The following is a 27,777-nucleotide window of genomic DNA, read 5'->3' on the forward strand; positions in this document are numbered from 1 at the left end:
ATCCACTTTTAACATGCTTATTAATATCTTTGTCTCCACTAGAGACTCTAAAATTTGTACTGAAGACTATTCTATAGGAAACAGAGGATAAAAAGCTTCTAAATCATTGTTCATGGCAGACCAGATAACACTGAAGAACCTGTTGCAATTAAAATTCCTAAACTGTATTTCTAAATCTTGCAACTCAGGTCAAGAATCACAATCATAATTATCATCAATGAAGTAGTGTATATTGACTCACTCCTTACAAATAAGCTACCCTTATAAAAGCAGTCTTCTGCTTCAGTACAGAAGGGAGGCAAAGGAAGAAACTGATGAAGAATCATTAAAGCAGCACTGCACTAATAAAAAGGCGAGAAAATTGAAACAACCTGTGAAGTAACCAAACGTACACAAAGTAATAGATGTTACACCAGAAGGCTCAGTATCCAACGCAGAGATGAAATCAGAACGTGATATGAATGGCAGACCCTAAAGTTATCGTGGTCTTGCTGTGTCTTACTGTCAAAATGAAATACATGAAATGCATGTCATTTTTGCAAGCAAAGATTCTTTAAAGAACCAGGAAAATCAGAAATCAAAAAAGAAAACAGATAGTATGAAATTGGACAAGAACAAAGAAAACAGATGATTTTCTCACTGATAAGGACAGTGGGATACCCATATAATCTGCCTATTAGTGTACCTTCATGACGTCCTTATAGGAATGAATAGCCTCAACTTCCTCTTTGTCATCATCGTCATCATCCTCCACCCCCTCATCCAGCGCATCGTACCCCTCATCTCGACTCCCATCGGTTTCTGTGGTGTTGGTCATGTGATCTATCAGCTGCTCCAATGGAGGACTTAATTCCCGCTCTTCATTGTCCTTCAAGCCATAGTCCAAGGCTTTGTATATAATAATCCCTAGGGATTCAATTACCTGTAAAAATAAACAAGAAATGTTTGTGAATGCCGTTCAACACTATTTCCCGGTGTTTGCCTAACAACTACAGCAACTGAAAGGATGATCGACATCAAAGCCTAAGAGAAAAAAGATCATCTACTACCTCACAGTAGCACTTCAATAATGCAGCACATAACATGCAAGAGCAGATCATACCACATACCTTCTGCTTTCTTATTTCAAAGTCACAATTTAAAAACAAAGCAGGAACCTCTAAGATTATTTTTCCTTTTCACTTCTAAAATGACAAATGTCAGAAGACAGTAGTATAGATTTTTTAAGATTACATCACATACATATTATCTTCTTCTCTGGAAAGAAGAAATGAGAAGAAGTGAAAAGAAAGAGTAAAGATGCCTTTTTCCTCCCTCAAATGGTGTCTCCTCCAAATACTTGGAAACTGGCCTTCAGTTTCTACATCACTTCATTGATGTGAGAAATGTCTGGATGCAGCTGTGGACATCCCAATATTAACTCATGTAGCACTGTGACATCAGTCCCCAGGAACTCCTTTGTCTGTTGCACATGCTCTACTGAGGCTATCAACACCTGAATTTCATAGTAATGAGGTATCATCATGAGTTTTCATTGAATTAAAGATGTTCTTTTCGTGCTCTGTCAAGAGCAAAGCAAACAAATAATCCCTCATCCAGTGAAAGATAGCAATAAATTGCCATGAACATCCCAAAATGTTAACTGCCCATTTCCTTTCTTGGCATCAACTATTTTCCTTAAGAATAATGCTGAATGTTGTCTAACATTGCAGAGATGTAACAAGATGACATTTCAAAGCGAGGAGTTTGGAAAAGGGTTTTAATGGAGAGGGAAGGGGAAATGGGCTTGCAAGAATAAACCACAATAAGGTAATAGTAGATGCTGAGAGATCCTTGTCTGACAAGGAAAGGACTGGAGCTATTGCATGTAATCTCTAATCTTTCCTGTGTGTTGTGATGGCCAGTGTGTCACACAAATGAGCAGGGTAGGAGTGGTTGGCACTAGGGCAACTTTAATAACAGAAGTATTTCTAAGCATACCAAACCCTGTCATCAAATGTCATTTTCATCCTGTCATCAAATGTCATCAGGCTTTCAGTACTATCCTGGTCAACATTTTTAAAGCAGATTTTTCAAAGTCATTTTGAGTAAATTGGGCTACACATTTGGATTCTTAAAATGTTAAAATTGACTCTCTAGCAATTCACTTGTTGTTACACTGCAAGTCATTTTTTGTCTGAGCAGTTGGAGGCTAGCAAAGACATAGAAAGGAGGGCCTACCAGACAACTTTGCGGAGCAACTGTACACATGCATAATACTTCTTTTCTCTGCTGAGATCTCTGCCGCGCTAATTCATTTTGCAAGTCAGTGGTTAATAAACAAATATAAATTCCAATAAATAAAAAAACCCTTTTAGAATCTATTTCTAATAACTGAATTCAAAATGAATAATTTTCCTGTACTGTTTTCTTGAAATGTGTTTGCGCTTATTTGAAAAATATTCCTGAAATACAATTCAGGAAAGCGATCAGGCAAATGAATGAACACAAATTTGATTTAGTTATTTCAAAGAACAGATTCTGGGTCAGAAAATGCTAGTGTGACAGTCAAGCACAACGAGGAAGCATCACTGTATGCCTGCTCCATTCTCACAGTTCTCAGACATCTGCTGTGATTCACTTTGGAAACTGGACACTGCACTGTTAAAGTCAGTAAAAGCGCTGTAACAGACTAAAATTTATATTTGTAACATATCTGGTTTGCCTCTTCAATACGGTATTTTGCAGTAGCTGCCTTGCAAGACTTGCACTGTAATAAAAAATCTGAACAAATGAAGATTACATAAAGTAAAATACATTTTATTGGTACTCAGATATGTTTCCTCTAACTCTGGTTCTCAGTGCAATCTCAACATAAATTCCTTCAGCAACTGAATGGGAACAGAAGAATTACCAGTCACTTCCAACCTGAAGTGAACCTAAATGAAAACGAAGTACAACTGAATACTTGTTTTGATAATTAAAACACCTGGGATTAAGCCCAGTGTAAATGATTGCTAATTTTAATAACAGTAAATTTGAAAGAGCTTAACATTCATGAAAAGGACTGAAATGCCTAAATTAGATGCAAATAATGTAATGTAATGTAGTGATAACTGCAGAACACATATTCTGGATTTTGCTATGCCAACAGTTGGGGAAAAAAAATAAAAGGGGGAGTATAAAGAAAGTGCACACTCCTTGCCTCTTTCTGTTTGGGAACATTGGGAACAGGATTAAGGCATTCAGGAGCACCACAGCTAAAGCTGGATGACAGCTGCTGCATTCTTTGATGTGCCAGCAGTGGGGTTTTTGCTGTTCAGTAATAAGGCTTGCGCATTTTTACGTGAATTTTTACCATGAACAGATTTCCTAATGCATGCAAAGCTGACAAAACATGAAAGCCTGAAGCAGCACGAATTCAGACCCAGATTTCAGTCTTTCAGCTTCTTATTTAGAAGTCATGATCAAAACTGTGTTTATCTATGTCTGTCAGTACCACGGGTTCACCGTGCCAAGACAAAAAGCACTGAGCTTCTTAACTGAGAAACTTTCTCTGACTTGCATTAAAACTGAGAACATTCCGCACTCTGAGTGATACTGGTTTAATCAAGGCTTCTGTAAAACCACAAGTGCCATACAAATATCAAACAGAAGTCCTAGAACCACCCAAGCCTCCTACCTGAGCAAAATTACTAATGCCACTTTACACACAAAAAAAACTTTCACATTTATGTAACTAGAACCACAATATATAAAGTTAAACAGATCATCCTTCACCTATAACATAAATCAAATACAAGCAAAAAAGGAAAATATTTTCATGGTTGAATGGATAAACCAATAAATATGTGGTTTACTGAGCTGGATAAACAGGGACTAATACAGTATGGTTAAAATAGCATCACCTATTTTAAAAGAAATCAATTCTGCATTGCACTGATTGTTAATTGAACATGAAATAAATACTTCTGGCACCTAACAAGTGACAAGTGCTGACACAGTTTTGATTTATATCCATGAATGCAGAGTTATAGGAGGGGGAAAAAGAGTATAAGGAACTTAGCAAAGCGCTGTTTTAAATCAGAGTTGTACATTAACACATCAAAACATGTACATGCCATTGAAACGAGTAATGACAAACAAGGCTGCTTGATTCAGATTAAAAAAAATATAAATCAAGTTCTGCACCTCGAGTTTTTAAATCATTTGCTCCTGGCTGATTTAAATTTTGGCAAAGGACCTGACCTTTCAAATCAGTCAGTAGCTAAATAATTTTAAGAAAATAAACAAGGAAGCTTGCATTGTTTTGCTTTACACCTTCTCCCCAAGATCTTTTGAAAGTCATGGCTTCAGACCAAAAAAAGCCAACAACAAACACCAAGCATTTCCCACAGACTGAACTTGTACTCTGATGCTTAAATCATTAGCGAAAGGGGAATTTTGTCTCACTGTGAGTATTCTTTCAGTTCCTACTCCAGCCTGGACTTGTATTATACTATTATTTTATAACAGGTTGCAATAAGCTTGCGAGAGACTTTGCAGAATGTACTGACTTTACACATGGTGTCCTTGTGTTCCTTTTATACACACTAAAAACAAATCCCAAACCATTCATGTCTTTTTCATAAACAAACACCCAATGGAACTTTCCATTCTGCATACATTCCTCCAATACATTAAGGCACGCCTCTCACAAAGGGGGTCATTACTTCCCAGGTCTTTTATAGGGCATAAGTCTAGTTCTTGCTGTGAATGCTGCCAATTTCACATTCCTAAAAATCTTCAAATATTCAGACTCTGTATAGGAGTAAAACATCCTAGACAGTGAAATCACTTCATTTCACTTCTTTAAAAAAATAATGAAATTGAGAAGAATCCTTTTCCCCCTTACCATAGATGTTTCTGACCCTTTCTGAAACTTGGGCAAGAGACAGGATCTGCATGCCATTCCCCCCTCCACTCACTGCACACACAATAGGGCACTGTCTAAGCTTTCATCCCCTTCCTAGGGTTTGCTTCAGTTCTTAAACAAAGCAACAAAGCCTAAGGACAAGCTGATACTTAGAGCAGCAAAGGGCTTTTTTCAGCTCAAATTCCTGTCCATGCCTGAAGTTCAACTTCTCCCTTCCTCCAAAAACCACATCGGTTTTACAGCCCTAAATTGGGATTTAAAAGGCCATAGACCTCCAGCTCCTAAGATGAGTGACTTAGAGCTTTCCTGTGGGGACCTCGAACACAGTAACTAGTAATGATACTATTTGCTTTACTACTGCAGTGTCTTTCATGAATTCTATTTTTTCTTAATTAAAAAAAAATTACAATTATTAAAAGCTAACTAGCAGATCTCCAACATATTTATGACAGAGAATACCCTGCCTTATGGTAAGAGAACTGAGAGCCTGAGGACAACCTGTAGATACCCACCCACCCTATCAGCATGCCAGGAGCTCCACGCCGCACTTCAGGTATTGCTGCACAGACTTACTTATAGACACCTCTGAAATCAAGGGTAATATTCTGCTGCACATTAGGATATGCACAAGTTTTTGTTGTAAAATTCTGTGATACAATCCAAAAGATAGATGTGTTCAAATCTTACAAATGTTTGTCTCCAGCTAGATAGAGCAGAGCAAGCTGCTGCCCTGACTGCCACTGCCCTTTGTAGCAAAGGAATTTGCTTGTTTCTTCAGCATCTAATTCTATCACTGAGGGACCTCACTTCCAGGAAGGGTGAGCAAACAGCCTGGTTAGGATAAACCCTGGTACACATTTTGGTTATTTGCCTCATCATCAGATGTCCTACATAACTCTCAAGGGTACAACTCAGCAGGCTGTTGTCACAGACTCGCTACTGTTACCACAGACTGCAGGTACACCAATGTCAATTTTACCACAGCATTCCTTGGCATTAACAGGCCAGCACTACCCAGGTTTTAATAGCTGGGGACATCGCTTAATTTAAATACGACCTTCACAAAACTGGAGCAACTTGCAACAGATGATCTAACAAGAAAAGCAGAAACTTTCAACTGCTTCCAGTTGAGCAGCAAGGATTCTCAGTGTTTGCAGTGAATCAGGTGAATTACTCATATCCGAAGGATATAGACATAAGATATAGGAATATTTAACTTCTGGGTGGTGTTAGTTCACAGTGAATGCAATTAGATACTGTTTTCTGCAATATAATGAGGCTTGCTACTTAACACATAGCAGTAATAAAATACTATAATTTGCTATTTAATATATTAAAAAAATCTGAATATTTTTCAAAACAAAAAATAAGAAAGGAAATCATGAAGTCACAGAATTGCAGGGGTTGGGAGAGACCTCAAGAGATCACTGAGTACAACCCCCCTACTAAAGCAGGTTCCATACAACGCACATGAACTGAAATGCAAACTTTTAACTAGACCTAATCTGTTTTAGGTGCATTCAGATTTAGGAGAACTTACCTATTGTCTTCAAGGGCAGATCTTTTCTAAAATGGCTTTATGTCTGTAAGTCTATCAACCACAGTGTGGGTATGGAGATCTACTTGCTGAATCGTTTTTACTACTCAGTGATAGAATAAAGAGATTCAGTGGTAGAATTCCTGATCAAAGACACAGAACAAGCTTAAAACGTACAAAGAGAACATCAGCCTCTTTTTTTCCTTTGTTCCTACACAGTGAATATGTAAAAAAATTAAGCAGTTAAATGTTCTCGGACCAAGATGCCTCTAATAAAATGGCAGTAAATTAACTGCAAGTTTATTAAGGTTCAATGTAACATAGATCTCCAAGTTATTCAGAGGTTCTGATAATTGTAAATATAGAATCATGGAATCGTCAAGTCTGGAAAAGATCTCAAAGGCCATCTAATCCAACCATCAACCTACCACCAATATTTCCGCACTACACAATGTCCCTCAGTACGACATCTAGACATTTCTTGAACACTTCCACAGGGAGCCCATTTCATCACCCGACCACTCTTTTGGAGAAGAAAATTTTCTTAACAACACACTCCAGTCACTCAGTGTCACTCTTGCAGGGAAGGGCCTAAAACTGGACACAGCACTTGAGGTGCAGCCTTATCTGTGCTGATTACAGAAGGAGGATCACTTCCCTGCTTCTGCTGGCAGCACTATTTCTCATATAAACAAGGATGCCATTGGTCTTCTTGGCCACCTGGGCACAAGGTGGCCGTAATACATAAAAGACACAAAATCAGACCTTGTCACAAACTCCTGTTTTAGTTCCCTTATTACCATACAACATCTTCCTCCTCGGAAACCCTTCAGAAGGCACCTGGGCATGGGCTTGGGAAGCCTGCTCTGGATGGCCCTAATGGACCCAGGGGGCTTGGACAAGATGGCATCTAGAGGGCCATTCCCACCTCAGCCATGCTGTAAAAGCTACAGAGATTCCATTACTCTTCAGAGCAATGCTTCTTATACATGAGATTTTTTTTAAAAAAGAAAAGTTTAATTTAGTATTAAGCTGATAAAACTCAACACGGTAGTATATCAGAATCATTTAATACTGTATTTATCCAACTGAACAAATTACTGTTCTCTTTAGGACATACAATCTTTCAGTATAACTGAATTTTCTAAATAAAAGTAGGTCCAAGGAAGCACATTCTTGTTTCTGTTGTTGTTGCTGAATTATAGCTAGTCATTAAAAACAACAACTATACAGGTTGACACAGAAATAGAAGTCTATCAGATAAACTCAGTAGGCCAACAGAAAATAATTAAGTTGACCACCAAAACCAAACCAAGCCACTGAAACTCCAAGGAGCCAACTGTGTAAGAGCTAGAAATTACCATTTTTCTTATCAGTCTTTTAATAAAGCTTTATCTATATTACAATAGAATATCAGATTGAATATAGCAGAGGATTTTGCAGTGAGAGAGAAGTGACTACCTCAAGCAAAACTGGTATAAAGAAAAGGAAAGCAAGTTCAGTAGCTCTGATCCTCAGAACTCACATAACTAGCTTAAATCTGGTTGATATTGCATATCTGCCAATAGTCTGAACTACAAGCTATGGGAGCAAGATGATAAAATAACCTCTCATGACAACACTTAGAGTAGCTTTGATTCAGTTCAATTCACTTTAGTCACAAAGCAATGCAAAATCAATGCCACCTTTATTCAAAATGTCTACGGAGTGCAACTAATCTACTCAACAATTTGATTTATATTAACTTCTTAGCCTTCCCACACAGATTTCTTTGCAGTCACTGGAGTTGTCTGCTACAGACTTTGCCTCAGTTTAATTAATCAAAAAACTGAGTAAATACCAGCTATAATGTAAACCTTTTCTTCTCTTGTGACTCATGAACTTTCTCACACCTATTTCCCCCAAAATTAACAATTAGAAAAGCAAAGCAAATAAAATGACAGTAGAATGAAAGCTATTCTTTCAAATACAAATTCTAGATTAATTAAAACCTTACATTGGCATGTATGTCTTACAAGCTTCCCATCAGAGGCCCACCAGAGGCTCTCAGCAGACTTCACAAAAGCTGGGCTGCTTTCACTATAGTTGTCAGACCTAAATGTGCATTTCAAGCATTTTATATACAATGAACTTAACAGAGACAGACGAAGCATCTGACACCTCTTCTGATTTAACTGCAGTTTTCCTAAAATCCACCTTTTTCCATTTCAGAAAATGTATGTCATTTTGATTCCTAACTGATTGCTCACCAGCCAAATTGATGCAATTTTGAGATTGCCTTAGCTGGAATTCAACCATGTTCTGAACGTGAAGCCCACACGTTACAATGTCAACAGGTCCTTTTTAATGTTATGTGCCGCAGAAGAGGGATGACATGCCTTCCTGCTTTGCAGGGAGCAGCATATGTGTTAAATATACACAAAATACATTTAATATATTCTGCTGGTGCTGAACGCTGACAGGAAATCAAATAAGCACTGCTAAGAATACTGTCCTTTTCATGCAGACAAATGGAAGAATTTTCAAGAAGTCCACGGGATACTTGTTTTTACTGCATAGCAATCATAGACCACAGAAATACCTTGCACCACCTCATTGATAAGCACTCTGCCGTATCTATCTAGGACTTACTTCCTAGAGAAATTAATGGAAATCTGCAGACATGGTCTGGGAACAAAAAGCTAAACAGACTCGTAGTGAGATGATTTTTTCCAGACAGATGTGCAAGGAAGCATGAGAGTGACATGAAGGACATGACTTGATCCATTTTCACATGGACTATCATGATAGCCCAAAGAATAACATATATGCTAATCATTTAGGTCACGTATGACCTCTAACCCTGACCGCAGGATGAAAAAGTCTATGCAAAGCTCCCACTGGTATGAATATTCTTCCATGCCCTCCTCCCAGTAAGCAGCAACATCACATCCAAGCGTTTGGGTCACTGGCATTCAAACAAATCCTCCTCCAAGACTGAATGCCTAAGTGAACATAAAGTATTTTAGTAATGAGCAAAGGGAGTTAGTACACAATTACCTTCAAGCTCTCACAGCGGCCTCACTGAGATGACAAGGATTTGCTAGAATAATGAAGGAAAACACCAGTAGGTACTGCTGACCAAATTATCTCCTCATAAGAAGTTACAAGCTTGACATTATTTTTTAGTCTTGAAATTCATATACAATGATAGCACGAGAAGCTGCCTTACCCTGAACCATAAAGCAAACAGAACGTATAGCCAAGCTTCCGCAAAAACTTTACCACCTGCTCCTTGGGCTGTAAAACCCCAGAAAAATCATATATGAAGTGACATTCAGAGTTTGCTGCTTCCTTAACTGTTCCTTCTGAACAGTGAAGTCCTTCACAAAAGGAAACCATATTGAAGCATGCTTCTATCACCATTAAAAGTTATTGATAAATTAATCACTCAGTTTACAAACTAAAAAAAGAAATCCATCTGCATTTTACATTCAGATTACCAAAACAAACAAACAAACAAAAAAAACCACTTTGAACCCAACACATTCCAAACTCTGGCTCCTTGCAGAAACCTACACCATACCGCCAGATTTTCTACAATGCTCAGCCTTCGGCTTTCTAATGCAACAGAGATATTATCTACACAATTCATTTAGCTGCTTAAATAGCAGCCAAGTTACTAAATACCTAACCACTGGTGGCACTGGTGGGAAGGGTTAATACAAAAACAGATCTGTGTACACTGTCTAGGTACTCTGGAACAATAAGAAGAAAAAAAATGGATTAAGTTTGTTTTTTTAAAGAAAGGCTACATGCATTCCAATTAACTAGCCTTGCTTCACCCAAACCAATAAGACAAATTCAACCTACTGAGTGCATTTTGCATTGCTCAGGGATGTTGAGAGTCCCATCAAATTAGTTCTAGAAGAGCCACCCCTGAGTTTCTCCCAGGATGAGGTCTTATTAAAGCTACTCTCCCATTCTTAGACAAAAGAAAAGACAGATACACTAAGATGTGCGTAAGAGGTAACGTGGTATCAAAACGAAGGGGGAAGAGCAAGGCAGAGTGATTTATAACATCTGTAAGACTGTTATAGGACAGCTGTAGTATGGCCCCGTACAATTCAACCCTGGATCAAAGATTCACAACAAATTCCTCAAAGCTTCCTGGGAATGTGAACTTCCATAGATTTCTCATGCCTTGGAAATGAAAATGATGCTGCTATTCTATCCACATGACAGAATGGGAACCCTACCTGGAAAAAGAACATTAAGGTGTTGTTTGTACTGTGGCGAGTTTCCTGATTCTGAAAACATTACATGTTCTTTTGTAAGAAAATCAACTACAATTCTGAGTTTATAATTTTGTCATAGCACCTCTAAGTCAGAATGCAGCTATCCACATAGTTTTTCTAACACAATGAAGACATTACTGGAGCCAATTTCAAATGTAAGAAATGAAGGTCACATGGAATTTTCCTAATTACTTGTTTCTTGTGAGACCTCACACTAAGCATTTCCCCTTTCCTACAGCAGTTTCAGCCCTGTTATATGAGGATATTGACCCATTTTGAAAGCTTTGGATGTGAAGTGCTGTGCAAGTCTAAATTATATTTCTGCACACCACACAAAGACTTAAACTCAGCTGGAAGCCCCTCTAATCATCCTGTTTTCTCTACGACTTTTGTTCCCTATAAAATAGGCAAAGGAAAAATAAAGAAAAGTACAAGCCTGAGGCTAATGGTTAGGCATATCAGCTGGGTGCAATGCAGCACAGAAAACTGCTTTTCTTTATGAATACAAAGCAAGATGTAAGAGTAATTGATTTAAATGTAAATAGCACAGGTAGTCAGAGAAAACAGCTACAAAGAATAGACTATCAGATTATTCTAAATTTTACAGGAAATAAATTCTTAACCTTCATCTCACCATATTAATTGTAATTGTATCTACCAATCTACTCTTCCTAGCAAATGAATGTCTTGAAGTTAAAGAGGAAAAATGGCAACATACATATCTTTAAAGATTACAGATGATACCCTAAATTTTAATTCTTAAGTACAAAACTCTAATTATTTTTATTATTTTTAAAGATTTTAACTTTCTATAATTTTGATCGTTCCTTTCAAAAATAGCTTTTGTAATAGACACAGCATGATAGTTCACATTCAAATAGAAAATGCCTAACAATTGCTTCCAACAAAAAGAAAATTTTAAAAGGTTGTTTCTTTAGCTGGTTTTCTAAGTTAAATTATTTTCCTGGGTGGAGAAGGAATGCAGAGTACCTGTCAGAAGGTCCACTACAGAAGGAACACTGAATTTTGCTAGTTTCATAGGAATCACAGATCTGAAAAGGTAAAAACATTCCAGCCTAGCAGAGGTCAATCAAAAGTAATCTCCTTAACTCAGAGAGACAGCCATTTTATTGAATCAGAGAACTTTTCTTCCCTCTTTCTATGTTGTAGCGCCCCAAATGTTATTTAATTACATTTAAGAATGAAAGAACATTATTGCTGTGTTACAAACATAAGCCTAGATTTTTTAAAATTAAATTTGCATAATAATCAACACCTTTGAAGGAGTTAAAGATCAATCAAATCACTTTAAAAGATCATCTGCTCAGCCATCTCAATGGAACGAAACACTCAGTATTTCAAATGTCAGTGAACAATTTATATCAGTGAAGCCTAGAGCCCAGAGTAATAGCAGAATTTGGTTTTATTTTCACCTCATCAACCCTTTCGCATGGACCACTTTTCTCCATTAGCCAGTAATGTTGGTGAGTCTTACTATCTTAACTGGGGAGGATGTGGGAACAGACACCACTGCAGAGAACACCAGTTTTATGGCATAACTATTACTTGTCCAGCCCTGTGTGCACGTGTGTCATCCTCATTTCTCCACATACCCTGACACTACGGTGTTTGTGTGGCAGTCCAGTCCCCCATATCAGAAAACTGCTGACCTTCCCCTTTTACTCTGCCCTGGTGAGGCCACATTTAGAATACTGTGTCCAGTCGTGGGATCTCCTGGAAGGAGTCCAGCAGAGGGTCACAAAGATGATTAAGGGCCTCTCCCATATGAGGAAAGGCTGGGAAACCTGGGTCTGTTCAGCCTGGGGGAAAGAAGACTGAGAGGGGATCTGATAAATGCGTATAAATATCTAAAGGGAGGGAGGAGGCAAATGGATGAGGCCAGGCTCTTATTGGCGGCATGTAGTGATAGGACAAGGAGTAATGGCCTAAAACTTGAACACGATAAGTTCCGTATTATCATGCGGAAGAACTTTGTTACAGTAAGCATGACAGAGCACTGGAACAGGCTGCTCAGGGAGGCTGTGGAGTCTCCTTCTCTGAGATGCTCAAGACCTGTCTTGACACCTACCTGTGCAACCTACTGTGGGGAACCTGCTATAGCAGGGAGGTTAGACTTGATGACCTCTTGAGGTCCTTTAGAAGCTCTGTGATTCTGTGATTTCCTGAACAGCTTAAGAAAAGAAGAAAAAAAAAAAGATGGATGGAAGAACAGCCAGATGACCTCTCCAGACAGGCAGACCAGAGTCCTGCTGTGCTCCTGGGGCCAGAGGGGAGCCCAGGCAGGGGCTGTGGCAAGCTGAAGCAGGAAGGGCCACTCTGCTCTGCAGCATCATCCATCAGCCGTGGCTTCAGGCCAAAAAGCACAGCACTGCAGAAACCTCAGAGTTACATTTACAATAGAAACCTCTATTCCAGCTGGAAGAGCTGAGATTATCTGTCACAAGGAGTGGTAGCATGACTGCTGTAGCTATTTCATAAATTTAGATAAAATGCTTGGCGTAAACATAAATATTTCCTCTGACTGTATTTCTACATTTTCACAACAAACTGTCTTCTCTAACCTCCAATTTTATCTAAGAACACTACATTTTACTTAATATTTGTTAGTAGAGACCAAGTTGCAAGAGAGAAAAGCTAGGAAACCTTACCTTCTATAGTGAAGATTATAAAGCAAAACTGGGTTATTTTAAAATTATATAAAAATTAATCAAGCCAATCAAAAGCATGACAAATAAAAAAATCTTAATTTGAATAATAAGATTATTTTAAATTAACTAAATTTAAATTAACTAATATTTATTAGTAATGTAATTCTAATAACATGAAAGAGTTCTCAAAGTGGAGCAAAGTACTCCAAACGCATTGTTTCCCATTTTCCCATGTGATTTAAAAAACAAAAACAACAACAACAACAACAAAAACCCCACTTAATTCTTAAAACCCTTAACATCAAATTTGTAAGGACTTTTCCATTATGCTTAAAGGTGTTCTTCACAAGTAATACCTGACATTCTACAAAGCCCGGGTACAAAGGAACAGGCTGACTGGAAATGCAACCTTTCCTGCTCATTCCCCTTACCTAATTAAGCTAATGAAGAGTATTCTACCAGAAGAAATTGAGCTTCTCTCTGTCCCAGAAAGCGCTCTATTTTTAGATGGTCAGGCTGAGGTAATGAATATTGTTTACGATCATTTTCAGCACAGCCCCAAGCTAAAACATATTTTCCAGGAATTGGCCAATCTATGGAACTATGTACAAATGTCTTAATAGCACATGGTAACCTAGAAACTTGTACAAAACAATTTCAAGAGAAAAATATTTTTTTCCTCTCTGCCGAAGGTACACCTAGAACTGCGGATTACTGTTCAGCAGAAGGCATGCCTTCAGGGAGAAACCTCCTCCACTGTACAGATGCTTCAGAAGTTGGTGCTCCAATGGGAACTCTACATAAAATCTAGGTAGGACGGCTAACAGCAGCAACAAACTCAGACTATAACAATTTCTGAAAAATTTTCAGCTGAAGGCAAGACTTAATACTTTTAGAGAATATATGTTATCTGCCCAAATCTCCCTCACTGTCACTGACTACAGTCAGTTTATTTTTGGGGGCTGATTTACAGCTCCTTCCTCCAAAGTGCACTTCATCTTATTGCAATATTTCCATTTTGCTCTTTTTCAAACTTAAAAAAAAATCTAATGTTAATATTAAGATGTCCTCAACAGACCATCTGTCATCGTTTCATAAGGAACAGTAGCCATTAAGCCTAGGAAAGGAAACCTGAGACAACTACCAGACCTACTAAGTCTGCTATGAACATTTACAGTTTTTGCAGCATTCATTAGTGAGGGCCCACAATAATACTGTTTCTAGTTCAGACCCCATTTTTGTGCTATAAAAACTAGAGCAGTACCAGGCATTTTCTCTTCTAGAACTTATTAAGAACTAAGTGCTCACTAACTATAGAAAATAAATGTGAAAAATAAATTCAGTCTCGTTTCTGTATGTATTTCCCATGCTACGACTAGAATGCGTTATGCTACAATATGGCTGATGTCTCAGACTTACCATGGCTTGCTAAACCAAGGCAACACATACTTGAGTAAAGCACTCACGTTCACTAAAGGTATTGCTACATTTCAGTTTTCAAATAAATTAGGTTTGTTAACCCTACTGGAACAGACTTTTGACCAACCATATTCCTCTTAACATCATTAAAAAATACCTTCAGTGCACTAGAACAAGCAAAGGAGCTACAATTCCTTTTAAAAAAAGAGATGTCAGTAATTTAGACTTTCCAAACAAAATAGCCTGTTCTTCCTCCTCTGACGTCAGTGCACTTTCTTGCCTCTGCAATGTTGTGAAACTGAAAGCAATTACCACCAATTCTACCACGTAGAATTATCAGAGGAATGTAACAACCATTTGTAATGTAATACAACTGAAACATAAGTTAGAGTTTGGCATATTAAAAGCTGAAATCATACAGGTATACTTACATTGCACCATGCAAAGGAAAGCATATGCGAACTTAGCAGTGGATACTTAAGTAAAAAACCAGCAAAAAATAAAAAAGGGAAATTTAACATTAATGACAGGCATGCTTTTTGTTTGTTTTAAACTTAACTTAATTAGACTTAAACAGAAGTATTCTTCAGCAATTTGTCTCCTTTTAGGACATCAGTTTCCTTCTACAGGTTCAATTTCAATCAGATTACACACAGTGAAACATGGAAGAATTAAGGTTAGTTACAGGCTAAATGCTTATAACACCCTGGGAATAATTAAATCACTGTAATTACCATCTCCCAAGCCACACCCTCCCTGTACAGGATTCTTTTCACCCATGTGGTATCTTGCATACAACACAGCCATCTCCTCTCTGCTGACTCCCACTGAATACAAGACTGTGAAATGGAAGAGAGGCAGGAGAAAGAATTCATCATGGCTTGGCCGTCTCTGTAACTAGAAGGTGTCTGCACCTTCTAATATTTGAAACAAAGGATTCAGGAAGGCCAGATGGATTCTGGATTCTCTGCATGCATGAAACCTAGGCCTTTTCCCTCTCCAAGGTTAAATTACTTGACACTTCCCAAGCAACTACTGGTACACTAAGAACTTCTCAAGGAAAGCCAATCAGAGAGTCAAGTTAAATTCTCCAAAAAGTATTGTTCTGCCCCTGCAAAGTGAAATCATAACATTCATAACCTTAAAAAGGGAGAAAAGGAGGGACTCAAAAAGAGGTACTAAGTAGAAATTAAATGCTTAGTTAAAGCAAATAGTGGAGCAAGAATACTCCCCACCAAAATGTTCCTCAGGTATAACAGAAGTCCTTCTGTCTCTGCTCTAGAGTTTGAGTCTCTGAAAGTTGTAACGAACACTTACTAACAACAGATACATGCATGGAAAAGAAATCCTCAGTTAATGCATCATCTCAGAAAACCTGCACATGTAGAGGCATAGAGACAAATGAGAATAAAGGAGCTTTTGAGGGATCAGAACTGGGGGGAAAAGAAGGGAAACGGGAATTCAGAGAAACATTTTATACAGTCACTCAGATATACATGAAACTGTGCTGCTGAATCTCTGTGGTGGAAAGAAAAAAAAGGAAGAAAAAAGCCCCACCACCTGTGTGTTGTACACCTGAAAATACAGTAATTAGTTTTGATTCATGGTTTCTGAAACAAATGGCACTAGGAACACAAGTGGATGCAGTTTTCTAAGCCACTTTATCACACAGATCCTTGCCAGAGAGATCCCTCTCAAACATTTCAAATCAGAGATAACTTCTGAGCAGGTCAGCATTTGTCCAACATCACCCCAAAGAGTTTGCTAGGCTGGAGTTACACTACAAGAGGCAACAAAGGACTCTAATGAGGACTTGACTCACAAAGCAGCATTGATGTATAAATCCACTGTACAAGCAGCCAATTGTGGCTATTCCACAATGCTCAGCCTGTGAGATGCAATCTCAGGTGGCCTACACCTGTTCTGCAGGACTTTGGGCCGTCAAGGTCAGGTATCTCAAGCTGTTTGTAACTTGAACACAAGCAGGTTTCAGAGCAGTGCAGTTGAAGAGAGAAAACATTAGTGTCTCCTGAGTATCTCATTGCAGCAGACAGCAAAGCAAAACAGAAAGTTTGTGTTACTAATAAAGGCTTGTCTCTGTCTTTCTTCCCTCTCCTGTCCCCAAACCAACAGGCATTGTTAGATGTCTAATTTTAGTTTCAGATATCAGGTCTCTCTTTCAAGCAAAAGCAAACTGCTTTTCCAAGAGCACCATCAAGTACTGGCGTTCTTAGCTTGCGAATGCCTGAATTCACAGCTTCAGTAAATCTGTGGTGGTGGATTTTGTTGTGAGTTTTGTGGGTTTTTTTGAGTCACGCATATGTGTAAATAGTACCATGTACCATATGTGCACAGCCCACTTTAATAATCTTTCAAAATGTGTGCACACTGAATGCATGCATGAGGACACAGGCACACACATATGCAGAAGCACCATTACTTGCAGCAATAAATGGTTTTCCCATCTATCTCCTGCCACAGCTTTGAAGCTAAGCTGCTTATTTGAAAAGAGTTGAACTTATTAGGAGCAGTTTTACACTGTAATTGTTGGATGGATACTTGCTTGAAAACAAAACAAAGCAGTAGTTCAGCTTTCTTCTGAAGATACAAAACATTCAATTCTTTCTTGGACCCAAGTATTTCACAAAGCACAGACCAAACTTGTGCTTTAGTACTTTTATTTCAATGGACGAAGCTACCACAGAGATGAGAGGCAGCCTTTGAGATAAGGCCATCTGAGCCCATTTAAGGCTTTGAACAGAAATAGCCTGATTTAGAGCTACACTGTGGATATGCCCGGCAGCAGCGAGCCAGTGGAGAGCAGAGATGCAGCGCTGAGTGCTCTCACATGCTGCCCATGGAGCAAACCAGCAACCACTCCTTTCATGTGGCCGCCCTGTCAAGCAGTAGGGAGCTGCAGAGACCCTAATTCAGTCCTTCACGAGACTCCAGAGGAAGGGGTTTTGGAGCTCCACCAGCAAACGCACGCACCAGATGTATAGCCACTGACTTCATTGCCTTTTAACTACCAACTGCTCACACCACCTACAAACTTCACAGGCTAGGCCAGGCCCACAGAGCTTGTAAAGATCAGCTTACTTTTTTTAATGCTTAATTTTGGCTAGTCTTTACAAGTGTTTCACAGTGTGATTATGCAAATTGTAAATTCACCTATAAGTTCAACCATACTAAGGCTCCATTTATAAAATGTAATTTACACAGGTTTTTTAAGAAACTAATTGGGAAAACAATAGTCACCTAGAAAATAGTAATTGCATTTTAGAAATGAAACCCTTTGCCAGTTCACGGCTATCGGAATTAGCCCGTTCATATCTAATACACTGCTATTTGATTTGGTTTTGTTTTTACAAGGAGCGGCTGTAACACATGTAAAAAGTCAAACCTTTACACTCCTACTCTTTCAAATTAATGATGCTATACAAGAAACAAAAGAGCAATTATTTCTAGACATTTAACAGACTTAAAGATTTTAAAATCAGCTCATCAAGTTCATGGATGAGCGTGTGAACTTCAACACCTCTTCAAAGAGGCATTAAGAGAGCCATAACCATTTCAGCCAGCAAAAACTCAGAACAGGTTGGGTTCACCACCAAAAATGATTTGCTGATGGCTTTTAATTAGAGAGTTTCTTAGTAAAAACACAGACCAGCAGAATAACAAAGAATTTTGCTCTATGCTTGCAAGAGCAAAAGGGCCAAGAGCACGAAGGTACCTTTTTATGAGCAGGGAGAAAGGTTAAAGAAGGCCATCACATAAAATTTGTTTCTCCTCCTGTCTTTCAAAATATCCAAAAGATTGAAGAAAAATTTGATGAACTTTAAATCATTGCCAAGATTTTTTTTTGTTTGAATAAAAAAGTAAGTTTCTAACAGCACACAACCCCTAGCGTTTTGCTTCTGTTCTAAAAAACAGTAAATCCCAGCAGCATCCTGAATGTTGTCAGTTTAAGGAATTCACAATAAAGCATGAAAAGAATGTCAGAATAAATGCCAGTAAAGTGAATAATAAAAATTGTTTGCTTTTAGAATCACGTGGACCTTCCTGTAGAATATGTTTATTTAACTGACAGACTGCTTCCCATCATGACCATGGCATCTTGTTTCCATGAGTACTAATACTAAAGTATTGATGTATCTCCTAAATCTCTGCTTGTTCTTAGAGCTCATTTAAACAAAACTAGGCTGAAGTAAACCGAGGAAGTCTACAGCAAAATATTATGAGTACATACAACAGATTCAAGAGGCAAGCAGATAATGTTGGAGAGAGCATTGTACTGCGTGGTTCAAAAGCCTAAAAACCCTCATCATTAAGAGTTCATTTTTAATCATTAAAATACTCTGTGATACTTATCATAATAAAGTTCTCACATCTTTGTAATGACTCATTTCAAAGGACCAAGCTCCCCAGATCAGGTTCTGGGTGTGAATAGGCAGTTTCCTTCCTGCTTGGCTTCACAACCTCTGGAGCAGCTCCTTTCCATTGTTTATTGTTTATTTTATGTTATTTTATTAGTTTATTCTATGGTCTCTTAAAATATTATTTGTTAAAAAAAATTTAAATTCAGTAAGGAACAAAATAGACAAGGAAAAGACGGTCACATGCAGGGATTGTTTGCTTTATTAAAGGTGGCTGAGTGTTGGAGCACTTGCCATTAGAAGATAGGCTAATGGACCTCAAATCTGTAAGGCTGGAGAAAATTTTGAAGGACCAATGCACAGCTTGCCAACACCTGCAAGGCAACAGTAAGATGGAGCCAGGCCCTCCACTGATTTTCATGGTGTGAGAACGAGAAACAATGACCATAAATTGCAAGAGGAGATTTTCAGACTGCATGTACACCTGGAGGGTAACTACACCCAGGAACAAGCTACCCAGACATGCTACAGAACTGCCATCCTTGAAGGCTTTCAAAACTGAAAAGACAAAATGCCCTGAGGCAATCCAGACCAAATTCAGGGCCGACCAGAGGCCCCTTCCAATGTGATGGTTTTGTTTGGAACTTTTTAACCAAACATTTATCTTTACATTTTAACATTGCAATTGCAGTGAAAAGAGCAGCTTACCTAATGTATTCATATTGACAGTGATGGGCACATGAGCTAACTTGTGAGCAGCAGAAAATGCAGAAGTGAGGAATTTTCTTTCACAGAAATATTGCGATGAATCATCATATGTGCATATTTTTGTTTTGTCTTTTGCTTTGTTTTTTAAAAGCTGTCCTCTAAGAAACAAGTTTCTGAAGTTGCCCAGGACTTATAAGGCTTTTAGTTTTCCTTAAGATGGAATGAATTTTAGAGGAAAATATAAAAAGTCCTTTCATATTTACATGTATTTTGGAATAAGGAGCATATAGAATTGCTGCATTGTCTGACTGATAGAAAAAAGAATTTCCTGCAAACTAATGAAAAATTGCACAATTTATAATTTATTTAAATAACGTGCATTTCGAATTTGATAATTTATAGAGCCTTGAAGAACAGTTTACATTAAATGGAATGCAAATCAGAATTTACAAAATATCTCCCTTCTCTTTGTTTTCAGAATAAAAAATGTAAGCAGTTACATTACTTGAATCCCTGTATTCTTTTCTATTATTATTTTGGGGGGTCCAGATGATAGCAATATTCTGAAAGACTTTTAAACAAGCCAGCAAAAAAATTACTGTGCTAGATTATAAGAATGGAGAGCAATCAAACACACCAAAGAACTAAACAGTAAAAATCTGTAAGAGACTGAACTTGCTCCTGAGGTACTGCACCCATTTTGTGCCATCTGACTTAGCTGCCTATTGCGCATCACCAAACACAAATGCGTCAATCCCGTTTCCAACTCTGCATTTTGGCAGGGAGATGTCTGACTTGAAAACAGACAACTTCAACAGAAGATAAGAGGCACTGCGTACTTAAAGACAGCAAGCAGGAATCAAATGAAGATAATGGAGCAGATTTAGAACAGATTCTGGTATAGAGGAGAACCCCTGGGTTATGTTAGATGAGATGATCTTGGAGTTCTTTTCCAACCTTGATGATTCTATGATTCTATTCTGGAGGTGTTCAAGAAACCTTTAGATATTGTGCTAAGGAATATGGATTTGTGGGTAATACTGGTGGTAGCTGGATGGTTGGGCTGCATGATCCTGGAGGTAATTTCCAACCTTGGTGATTTTATGATTCTACATGCTAGTTTATTATGAGATGCATGAAGAGTGGAAAACAATACTGCCTGGTTTCATAAGGCATTCTTCCTCTGAACAATTAAATACTTTATCTGATGCACAGAAGTGCTTCTATTGGTCAGATCTTACTCCAAAATACTATACTATGCTGTGTCATGCTATGAAATCTAGTAGGTCACTCTCTTGTCTCAATAATTACAAGAGGCATGAGATCTTTCCCCCAGAACAGTCAGTCTGTATCAGCATCACAAAAATGTTACTTGTTAAAAGAAGAAATTATGCCAATGTGTTCTGACATAACCAGGTGAAGTTTTAGTTTATAGGTCATAACTAGAAGCAGTTCACAAAATATACCTGTTTTATTCCCTTGGGCTTCATTACAGTGAAAGAATCATGAAATAGCTTGGGTTGGAAGGGACCTTAAAGGTCATCTAGTTTCAACTCCCTTGCCCTGATGCCTCTCTTCAGACAACTCTCTTTTTGAGGGCACTTATTTCTATGTTGCTCTTGGTGCTAATTTTTGGTAGCATTACTACAAGGCCACATTTTTTCCCAGCATTTCTCTAAAATTTTTTTAAGTATTATTTTTTAATTCTAGTAATACACCAGAGCATATTTATTTGGCATAGAATATAAGAGACATCCTGTTCTTCCGCATGCAGCGTAAGACAGTAGGAGTTGTATCAGTAATACAATTGATTTTATAGGTATTCCTTGGGACTCCAATAAAACTCATCTTGAAAATGAAAATGTGATGCAAGGACAAACCCTTAAGCCACACAGGCTTCAGTTTTAGAGAGCTGAAGAGGTCTGCAGCACAGCAGCTACAAAAAACTTTCTGGTCATATTTGTACCAAAACTTGTTCTGTCACAATATATTTTTCCAATTGCTTTTGAAATGACCAGTGCTCATGATTTCATCAAAGAAGTAATGCAAATTTAGCCTGTTCCTTACAGTTCAAATTCCTGAGTTGTGCAACAGAGGTTAGGGCTTTTTTCTCGTTCATTTAGAAGTGGTGGTTATAGCCTTTAAAGTGAAAGCAGTAAGTTAAAAAAAAAAAAAAAAAAAAAAAAAAAAAAAAGAAAGAAAGAAAAGGAAAATGAAGTGCACATGGTTTAGGGCCTTAAGGGGGAAATGAAATAGCTGAAACTTGCAAATTTCCAAGGGGAAAAAAAAAAAAAAAGGTTTTCTAAAGCTTGACCCAATTTCAAAGGCTTGGATTTTATAACACTGCTTTGTATCACTTCAGATTTACCATTCCCATTATAATAATTATATAACTTCTACTTTTTAAGAGCTGCAGATTTCCTAGTGATGTTTTGATCGTCCTGGCTGTGTATACAGTTTACTGCAATACTTTGCACAAAGAAAAAGATACTATGAAAAAGGAAAAAATACCTCATGCTATCCTCCTACAAACATTAAGTTATTTTTAAACCAGTCAAATCCTACCCAAAAAGGACAGTATTATAAGCTATTATTATCACAATGCTTTCCTTGTATCTTTTTACCCATGGCAAAAGCACATTCCATTACAAATGGAAGCATACTCCACTCAATTCAATCACATGCAGAAAATTTACAGTTTTTGAAGCAATTACTGGATGTGAGACAAAATAAAAACAAAAAACAAAGAGAAAAAAAAAATAATGAAACGCATCATCCCTTGAATATAATTAAGCTTCTACAAAACAGTTTTACATGAAACCCTTCTGAACTTAACCTTAGCTGGTTACATACTCTGTAATTTCCTCAGATGTAGAACAGGCAGCCCTTTATAGTATCTAAAAGATTTAAAGAATCAGGAAATACTAACAAGAGGATAAAACATTTACAGCACAAATAACAGATCTGCTGTGTTCTGTTAACCAACGGCATGCAAAGAACCACCTGGAAAGCAAAAGATAAGGATTCACATTCTTGGTAGGGAAGGCAAGAACAAAGCGGAGCAGCTAAGGAATAAACAAGAAAATCAACTAGATTTCTAAGAAACCACCAACTGAAAGACGTTTGGCATAATTTAGATGGACTTCTGCTTCCACATGGAAGGGAGAACTTGACAAGATCTCTAGAAGTCCCTTCTATCTACATTTTTATGAATCTGTGATTAACACATCTCAAGGCAGCTACAATCACCAAAGATTCCACACTGAGTATGCAAGATGTCACGAGAGCTAATTATTCTACGAGGACAGTAACAACCTAAAAAAAACATTTGCATCATTCTTTCTAAAAGGCAGATGCAATGTATTTATGGCATCGCATTACTCTATTACATGGAATTCTGTAAGACAGATAAACTTCTAAGACCTGTAATTTTATGAGATTCCCCATTTTCACATATTTCTGAGAGAAGAAAAAGATATTTCAACCAATCATCCATAGTGTTACTTAATTTTTGATCCAACGTAAGATATGACATTTTTGGAAGAACTGTGTGTTCAAATCCAAGGCACTGTAGTCTTCACTCCATTAAGCTTTGAAGGCAGCCCAAATACATCAACTAGCTCAAGATAGAAGAATCTCAAGTGCAACTCATGAGTTGGGAAATATTTGCCAAGCCCACATCAACCAGGAAATGACACAGTCACACTGAACTCCTGCAAGATGCACAAAAATAATCTACAGGCCAATTCATATTGCAGTAGCTCTCCCTGACTCACATCCCCAGACATTCTGTACTGGATTAGAGATATCTTTAGTCCAAAACACAGTATATGCTTATTTTCTGTTCTTGTTCTTAACAAAATCCTTGTCCTTTTTAAGAAGCATCTTGATTTAAGGAATCTGGCATAAATATGTGTAAAGGCGACATCAGATAATGATGGGAGGCTAAGCTTATAGAGTTTGTTAAAGAACCAATTGACTTAACGGATTCTGTATTTAATGCTTTTTTTTTTTTTTAATTCATAGAACATCCATGTCTCAGATAACAAACTATTATATCTTCTCTGCTAGGCTATTTTCTTGGATTATCTACACTTTTGAAATAGCTTGTTAGCTATTTAGAAAGGAAATATTTGTATTTCCTTCCCTTTGCCAGTTTGTAACAATAGCAAAAAATCAAAGCTGCCTCATAAATATTTCTAACTCGGATCTTCACCACGGATGCCTAAAGTATGTAAACACTTACCTTTGGAGTGCAATGAAAATGGCAAGGAATAGTTTTCTGTGTTCTATAGAGACCAAAATTAATTTTGGCATGAAAGTAGGGCTAGATTTGACAAATTTTAAATTTAACATTATGGAAGTTAATAAACAGATGTTCCTTGAAAATACCTCCCAGTTTAGGAGCAGCAAGGACAAGACTTTGTTATATATCTTTTGAGAGGTCAGGCTTTTACAGTTCCTGTTTACAAGTAAATACATTCAGAGAGGGAACCTGATTACCTCCTTTTCAAAGAGAAGTGGGGCACAAAACATACCCATTTGCTTTAAAGTTGGAACTGTTTTGCAATACTGATGTTAATACCTCCAAGGAAAGTACATGGGGGACACTTACACAGTATTACATGACATTTAGTACTTTGTTGCATTATTTTTGTTGGCCTGCTCTTTTTTGACTCATAAAGTAAGTAGGCATCATAACTTCTCTTTTCAGAAGTTCAGTGAGCCCATTTCTTCCTGAATACAATTCATTATGAAATGATTGAGCTGTTTGTTTTTCCACGTAGGAATTTCTCTTACAAATAAGTCCTTGACCTTCAAGCAAACAGGCACAATGATCCCAGTAATAAACTAAAATTAAATTATGACTTGTTCACAATGGCCATAAATCAGACATAAGGCATGGGACACTGGAAAAATGGGTAGGCTGTTATCACCTCCAGCCTGGTAGCTCTTCTACAGATGGGCTGTTGCCGTTATCATCATGCCACCTTCACTGGCTGGTGAGAGGATATGCACATAAAATATGCAACAAAGCTAAGGTCAGTTTCTCAAACACTGGGGCACACTGACTCCTGTCAGCAGCTAGGGCATGGAAGTGCAGTGGGAAAAACACGGGGCAGCTTCTCAGAGCTTCCTTCGAAATCTCACTATGTTACACTCAAGCTGGATGAGGCATTAAAGCTCTGACTTCTCCAGATTGTTCATAACTCTGCCATAAAATTCCTTGTGCACGGTGGTCTGCACACCTGTAACACCAGCAGGGACAGAGAAGAAGTGCAGATATCATCAGCAACAGTGTATTGGTGCTCACAATTTCTTGCTTTCTTTGTTGCGATCAGAGAAAGGAAACAAGCTTGCCTGTTTCTGAATAAGCAAAGAAAACAACATGAGGAAGCAGCAAGGGCAGCCACCTCCGCAAGGGAAGGTGAGCTGGGAGTTGAGAGTGACCACAATACAGGCAGGGGCAGTGCCCTCACTGACTAAGGACTCAGTCCCAGCTACCCAAACAGGAAAAGAAGAGCAGGTCCAGTGATAGAAACCAGGATCAGACACAGTTTGCCTTCACCATAAAAGACCCACAGTGACAAAGCAGGTCTGCAGATTGGCCAGGAAGGTAAGTCAGCAGGTCAGGACTGGTGAGGGACACAGCCAGGCCGAGCCAGATCTGCAGCATAGCTCAAAAATGCAAAGGCTCAGCTTAAATACCGCGACTGAGCAGGAAGAAGCAACAGTGGCTATGAGACCTGTCACAGCTCTACCACAGCCCTTACTTGGCTGTTTTGACAGCATCCCAATCCAAGGCTGCAGCTCCACTTGGCAGAGCTGGCCTTGAACATGGACAGTGCAGGTCCTCCTCAGAGTGGATGTGCAGAGCTCTGACATGAGGCATGTTGCCTTGGTGCCAGGAAACACCATAACTCTGTCTTCTATAGGTAAAAAAGGGTTCTATACACAGAAACCATGAGGAAAAAAAATTAATGAAAAAATTTAATTTTTATTTCTCAGGAAGAAAAACAGTAACTTCACTCTTCTGAATGAGGATTTGTTTGCTATACTTGTTTCATAACTGATAGTAAGATCTAGCAACAAAGCCACGTTGTCCATTTTTAAATTAAATAAATGCTATTATATTTTGGAATCTTCCAGGAAAAACAAAAACAAAAAACTTGTAATAAATTCTCTGATGGTTTTAAGAGAACAACAGCTTTTTGAAGCCAATATTGCTTAGAAAACAGTATCAGTTAGATCCATCAACAGTACCACATATACAAGGCATTATCTTAAGAGAAAGGCTACCAGCAGCTATTGAAAGAATTACTGAAAACAGCCATGCACACATCTTCCACACCTGCAACTCAGTCCTGCATATGCGTTACTGGCACTCCTGCACCACAAGACTCATTTTGGTTAGCACGAGCCTCCCCCATGCACAGATGGGTGCTGTCTCCTCTGTCCCATCCTTATTTTGCTCTTTCCCCAGGCCTCTGTTTTGCCTTAATGAGACTAAGGCCTGCTGTGGCCAACATGATGTCTCACCCCTAGCCATGTGACCCCCTACACTCCCAGGCCGCTCCGTGAGTCAGCCCACAGCCTGTGCAATGCTTCCGCCTCCTCCCTGAAACCTCCCGCATCATCTCCGACTCCTCATCTTCATGTTCCAGGTCAACGAGGGCGTCCCAAGTTATTAAAATATTGCAGGACTCCCATGAATTGAGCTTACTCTCCTCTCTGCACCGGGAAAACAGCTAAACTTTCCATCAAATGGTTGGAGAGGATACTGTGGGCGTTTTTGCACCTAAAATAGCCCTGACTCACTGCGTTCAAGAAGCAATAGAAAGAACTGACTTACACAGAGGAATTTGGTCTTTTTTCCATAAATTATTCCATTACTGCAACATGAACTAACAGATCACCAAAATGCTCCAAACAGCTTAACAAAACATTACTAGTATTTGAGCAATACACAAAAGTCTTTGCTAAACCTTCTCATTTTGAAAGCAAATTTCCTGAATAGGCATATATATAAGCAGGTATAATAACACAAGTTTCTTGTTATTGAGCAGATATCCTCCAGTAAGGAATACAAAATAATCTCAGGTAAGAAAAGCCTATACAAATAATCACTAGCAAACATATATCTAATTTTGAGACATCCAGATCAGATGTGAGGGGAAGAAAGTGTGAAAGCAACACAGTGAGAAAGATCCAGTTTATACAAAGAGTTCTTAGATAATGTAGAAACTATCCAGTCTGGAAAACATTTCATCAGCAGCTTTACTGTAAATAAACAGTGATACAATCTAAAGCAGAAAAGGAAATATCCAACTGTCTAATGAGAGTGGTTACCTAACAGTCTTTCCAAGATCATTCGATTTCATTTGGAACTGGATACATCACCGTATAACAAACTGGGTATTTTAAACAGGCCATAAGACATGTTAAGTAACAGCTAACTTTACACATTAGGTTCAGTGATTTGAAGCCTCTTCTAAAACTTATGATCAGTCACAAGGCTCCATGCCTCTTGACATCATTGCTTCACTTAAAGGGAAACTACTTTTTCCCCTCCGGATATTTACATATTCAGTATGAGCACACATTTACCTACCACAGCTTAACAAAAAACTACCAAGTCTCATCCAACTTCTTCCTAACACATTCGAACACACATTAACTCCTGGTGGTGTTTCACATGTGTGCAAAGCACTTATGCTGCCAAAAGGGAACACCAGCACATCACTACACCTTTTTTTTTTCCTCCTATTTCACTGTGACAAAACCAGATGCAGACACATCTGCACACACGGTACATTCTTGCTTGTTATGCATAATAAAACATGAGTTCTGCATCCAAGAAAGTTCATGGCAAAGTTCAAGTAAAACCACTCATTGA

At 38.2% G+C, this 27,777-nt stretch overlaps 1 protein-coding gene across 1 annotated transcript in view; it reads right to left on the reverse strand.

Moving 5' to 3' along the window:
- SPIRE1 (spire type actin nucleation factor 1) overlaps positions 1-27,777 on the reverse strand; it is a gene marked incomplete at both ends in the record, with an annotated part of 121,308 nt that overhangs the window by 67,911 nt on the left and 25,620 nt on the right. Inside the window, one exon of the mRNA XM_079533802.1 lies at positions 686-922. Coding sequence (XP_079389928.1) covers positions 686-922 — 237 coding nt within the window. The remainder of the gene's footprint in view (positions 1-685; positions 923-27,777) is intronic.

Source organism: Tetrao urogallus, assembly GCF_951394365.1.
Source record: "Tetrao urogallus genome assembly, chromosome: 3".
Taxonomy (NCBI): domain Eukaryota; kingdom Metazoa; phylum Chordata; class Aves; order Galliformes; family Phasianidae; genus Tetrao; species Tetrao urogallus.